The sequence below is a fragment of the Cyphomyrmex costatus genome, unplaced genomic scaffold (genome assembly GCF_001594065.2).
Source record: "Cyphomyrmex costatus isolate MS0001 unplaced genomic scaffold, Ccosl1.0 scaffold301, whole genome shotgun sequence".
NCBI lineage: Eukaryota > Metazoa > Arthropoda > Insecta > Hymenoptera > Formicidae > Cyphomyrmex > Cyphomyrmex costatus.
The window spans coordinates 220,820-226,288 of NW_017277137.1; the positions used below are offsets into that span (position 1 = coordinate 220,820).

A 5,469-nucleotide genomic window follows, 5' to 3' on the forward strand; every position below is an offset into this window, starting at 1 on the left:
CTCTCTCTCTCTCTCTCTCTCTTTCTCGCTCTCTCCATCCTCCTTCTCAAACCACCATTTTCAGCTTCGCTGTCTCTATCGTTTATTTCCTCCCTCTCCCTCCCCCCCCCTTATGCCTCTTCGCCTAACTCCCCTGCTTCTTCCCCCTTCCTATCCTGCCCAACCGTGTTTCTTCCACCGCACGAAGAGACGTAAGCACGTACGAACACACCCACACCGAGACTTTGCGAGATTGCTCCACGGTGTGGTGCACTGTACCTCCATCTTCTACCCTGCGACCGCAATCATTCTAAATCGCCGCGCGGGCATTAATATTTGATGGACGAAGTCCTCGGGAATTATTCGAAATGGGAATAATCGCGATCGAGGCATCGAGGTATACGCCGGTATCATTTTTCATCGATGTCTTGTGAGATCAGCATCAGCATACAGCTACGGCTTTAACGTCGTTAAACGCTAAACCCTTTTAGTCTTTACACGCCGCGCTTGGACGCTTCCACGAATGAATTAACCTTGAATACCGTGCGGTCTACAAACTGAAAAAGGGAGAAAAATGAAAGTCAAACGTTGTCGAGAAGTAAAAAAGTTTTAAGCTTCAGTCCCGCAAATCAAGCGTATCGCCTCGGGAGGAAAAATGACGACGACAACAACGACGACGGACGGGCTCCGTTGAACGCGCGCGCGCCCCGGATTATTTCCAGCTTTCCAGCCGCCCACGCGGCCGAGAAAATGCGAGCGTCGCACCTGCGTACGTGCACGTGCGTAGAGCATTACGCGGAAAGACAATAACCCCGCGGAAGAGTGATAAAGCGTGACGCGTGTGTACGGGCGATATAAAGGCTGAAGGAAGCCGACGCGCCAACGTGGGCGGCGGAGGTAGGGCGGAGTGCTTGGAAACATCCCCCGCCTTGAATATATCCACAAGGCACGACGACGTGGTTTTCCGGCGAACAAGCCGGGACAGGAGAAATCGGACAGGGAAGACAGGAGGGAAAGCGAGGGCAGCAGAAAGGTAGAGTTTCGATCTAAACGCGATGGTAGCTCGCGTGGTTGCAAGCTGACGGTGAGGTAGGTGTTGTCAGGAATATTGGGGTTGTTCCAAGACCCTCTCCGCACGCGGCGACCACTGCTCGGGGCGTTTTCTTCCGCTTTCTTATATGTCTTGAAAAATAACGAATATAACGAATCTCAAATAGCGATCAGGATGGATTAGATACACTCTTTCGAATTATTGTAGAATTGCGTAATTTGCGACATTAATGACAAGAAGATAAATCGATCGATGTTATTTTCGGAGATTTTTAAGTTTACTATGAATGCATACGAAAAAGACAGAAAAATCTGTTCTCGACTTATTTTGCAACGCGCCGCGGGCGCCGATTGGAAAGGCGCCGGATTGTGAGGGGATTAAATTCGTTACTGGAGAGCTTTGACGCGAATGGCAGAATACGGAGGAGAGAGATTTTTATGCGGCTTGGAGAAAGAACAATTACCGAGCGAGACTCATCGATCGTCCTGGATATCGTTAATTTGTTTTTAAATATTATTGATGACATTGCTTGAACAGACTTCATCGACAAGTCGTGATTGAATTAGCGATGTGCGTTTGTATTATATTTTCTCGAACGGACTTCGAATGGATGTAGAACATCTTGGTGTAGCATTTCGACTTCGTGATATAGTGGGGAGAGAACAGAGTGCGGGTGAAGGAGGAAAAGAAAGTAAATAGACCGAGAGGTAGAGGATGATAGGTGATCACACTTAACGGAAATTTGAAATTATAAGATTCGCGCGATTCGAAAGCGAGGAAGAGAGGCCCGGGCCGCATCGAAGATTCATCCTCGTTTCTCTCTTCCTGCGCGTCCTCTCTCCTCCCAGTTCGTCCGCTTTTTGTGTCTCCGCGCTGTGCTCCATGCGGCTCCTTGATTCATACAATTTCATGGTCGGCTTGGCGCTCAAGCGTCTATCCCCACCCTTATTCGCATCTTCCGTTCACCCCTCCTTCCTATATCTCGCTTTCCGGCCCTCTGCTTTCCGTTCGCTGCTGCTGCTGCTGCTGCTGCTCTCCGCCTTTCGAACCTCGTCTGCTTTACATAAAGATCAGAACATTAAAAACGCGATGCTACACGAAATCAACCCTCTAGATGCTTCCCCGCCTGCCCCTTTGTCCTCGTCCCGTACCCTATATCCCTTTTTGCTGGCGAACGTCACTAACCCTCAGGTTCTTCGAGATTCTTGAGTGAGCAAGAGCATTCAACCAATTACCGTCGTTTCGATGTGATACTTAAATTGCTTTTTTCGCCGTTCGCGCAAGAACGAAACATGTCGAGTGCACTCATCACGTTGACGATTATATCCGATATCCGGCGCCGCCGCGGCAAATCCGGTTAAATCTCAAGGCCGTCGTTCTCGGCAGGTTTCGCGGAGGAAGCTTCTCGGCTCTGTGTGTAATCGCAAAAAAACTGTTATGGAATAAAAAGCGCGAACGTCTGGCGAGAGAGCGCTTATCAATTGCAAGTTATTGGTCGTCTTCGTGGAATTCATCTCGTTGGATCGAGTGTTTTCAGGGGAATATAATAATGAAGTTCGCGTACGCGAGAAGGTGTATTCTCGATCTTAGGTGAACAATGCGCGAGAGTTTTTCCAGTTCTTGCGAGACCCCCGACTTGCGCGAGCGTGCATTCTCGCCCCGCGCGTCCTCGGGTTTCGATTCGGTTCGTTTTCTTCTTCTACCCATGAGGCAAGGTGGCCTCTCCTCGCGGACCGCATTGTGTCGGAGTTAATTACGTGCGGATAAATGCGGAGTCATAGAGGGGCGAGCCATCGGGACCCCTCTTCTTTTTCAACAGACGTCTTTTTTAGGGGGGGGACCCTCGCCTCATGCCTCGTACCACCGCCACCACCCCCCTCCAAAAAGTCAGGGTGATATGGCGCGCGATGCGATGGCACACAATACGAACCGTTTAGGGCCCCGACGAGGCCCCCGTACGGCGGCCACGGCCTGAAATTGTTTTCATTGTCCGGACGATTTGTCAGGGTGTGTAAGACGGTAGCGAAACTATTAGCGGTTCATTCTTCTTGGACTCTCGAGATACGCTGTGTGCAGAATTCCACGGGATCGAGCGACGAGATCTCTTCTTTCTTCATTCGATACGCTACGCACGCAACGATACCCGCGAGAAATCGCGAATCTGGATTTCCAAGTCGTCGTCGATGTGCACGTCACTTTCTTACGTCGGACGGATCGACAGACAATACGACGATGGCGAATGTTCGCCAAGTTATTAGAATGGAAAAAAAAACGAGAGACGAGAGAATACCCCTCCCTAAAAAAAGGAGTACGTGCACAATCAATCAAATCGCTTTTTCGTGGTCTTTATCTCGGCTCGATGTAACAAAAGGTGTATCCTCGACCGTTCCGAATGAAGCAAGAAAGTTTCCTTAAATCGGCCCTTCGCCTCGAGGTGTCTTCTCATCCCAACCTACACTCCACCCTTCTCCGTGAGACTCGCCGAGCGAGCGAGAGAGCGTTATATCTAGAGCAGTTAAATTGTCATTTGGATATCAAAGGGACGCGACACCCCGCGCGTGGATAAGGGCGCGAGAGGTAATTTGGCTCAGCGAAACGCAAACATTGCTCTCCGTGTGCCCCAAAGTCGTGGAATATAACGGCCCTGACGAACGCACGAATTCACACCCACGTGCCACGAAACAGCCCTCAGCTATTGTTGCTCAAAGCATAATGGAATCTCGGCCCCGTCGTCTCTAGTCCCGCCGATAAAGATGGAGCAGGACAGAACGGGGGAAAGGGAGAACGCGGGACAGAGAGCATCGTCGATGCCGACTCCTCTCGCACGCCGGTTAACCGGGACTTAATGGCTTCGCAATTGGATTTTACCATTGCTCTTTGCTCAAGGAGGCGCCATTTCACGCTTACCGATCAGATTCGCGTCCTTTCGTCGCACGCTCGCGCGCGCTGTATATAATGTATTTCTTCACCGTCCTTCCCCATTTGATTCTCTGCATTGAGAAAAATATTCTATATGACAGATAACTTACGAGAGAAAACTTTCTTATTTTTTAATTACAAAAATTAAAAAGTTTTAAATCACGTATGATATATATTTTTTATTTAATCGGTAATCACAAAGATATTATTATCAAAGATATCATTGCACTCGATATTTTGATTCATCAATAAATTTTAATTAATTAATCGTAAAAATGAAGATAGTCAATTTTTGGTTCGATATAATAACTTACTCCAGCTCGAAGAAAATCGCGTAATTTTGTAAATGGCGTCTATTGCATAAATCGCTCGAAAGGACAGGAGCGAGACGCGTGTGCCCGGTTAATTCGGCGCGATATCATTAAAGGGACATTTTCCAGTTTTCACCCTAATCCTTGCGAAATTCAGTGAGCAAACCCGCGGCCCTTTCACGCCTGCCTTCGTCCGTTATCCCGCTCGTCCCTTTTCCATCCCCCTTTTGCGCGCGGCTGACGGTAGCTGCCGGTTTTGCACTAATTACCGCTTCGTTTCATCCTTCGCGCGCGTGGTTCACGCCTCGTCGAATCCGCGCGTCGTTCCCGCCGTCCGTGCGCGTTGCGAGCCGACGGACTTCTCTCCTCGAGGCGATTCCTTCAACGCTGTCGAGGCAACGGAGCGCGTTATCCGAACGCCGATATTAATCTTAAGCCGAGAGAACGCTAGTGAGACTACATTATGCGCGTTGATTACATAGCGGAACAGTATTGTATTATGTAGGCTATATTATAAATGCTTTGCCACACACAACACACACACGCCCCTGTCGTTTTGTTGTTCAGTTGTCTGTCAATTTCGTGTGCTTTTTTTTGTCGCAGAATCGCTGGTGCAGGAACTCGAGCTGGAGCGAAAATCGCGGCAGCACCAAGCGGCCGAGAGGGACCAAGTCAAGTCTCCTCTTCAAGGTGCGTTGTATGAAAACACGAGATTATTTTCGCGCGAGTTTACTCCATAGAATTTTTTTTAAATCGATTTTACTTTATCGATGTCTCTATTTTTTCATTCTGCCGTCGTCGCAATAATCGGCATCTACATACACGAATACAATAATATATATTCGCACGATCTCGGAAAGTTTCTCTCTCACGTTCTCGCATTTGAAGAGCGCAGTTTTCGTGCAGTACGCGTATAGAGCGATTTCTTGCTATACGGAATAAAGTTCGGATCTTTAATTAGAAACTCTTCAGGGGCGGTCGCGTCTCGAGGGAGGGTGGGCGAGACGGTTCTTGCAAAGGCGTCAGCGGCATAGCCCCGGCATATTCGAAACTTGGCCTCGCTCTCCTCCGTGGAAACTTGTCCGAAGGAAGTTTCCAACTCGCGCAAAAACTATATTCGTAGCGCGATTTCGATGCTCCAAGGCCCCGGCCGGCGTGACGTTGCACGTAAATAATCGTTTTTCACCCACCCTCTCGGGGGGGGGGGGG

At 49.1% G+C, this 5,469-nt stretch overlaps 1 protein-coding gene across 1 annotated transcript in view; it reads left to right on the forward strand.

Moving 5' to 3' along the window:
• The window catches only part of dac (dachshund family transcription factor), a 199,349-nt gene that overhangs the window by 189,661 nt on the left and 4,219 nt on the right, over window positions 1–5,469 (forward strand). Inside the window, exon 11 of the mRNA XM_018542011.1 lies at window positions 4,864–4,950. Coding sequence (XP_018397513.1) covers window positions 4,864–4,950 — 87 coding nt within the window. The remainder of the gene's footprint in view (window positions 1–4,863; window positions 4,951–5,469) is intronic.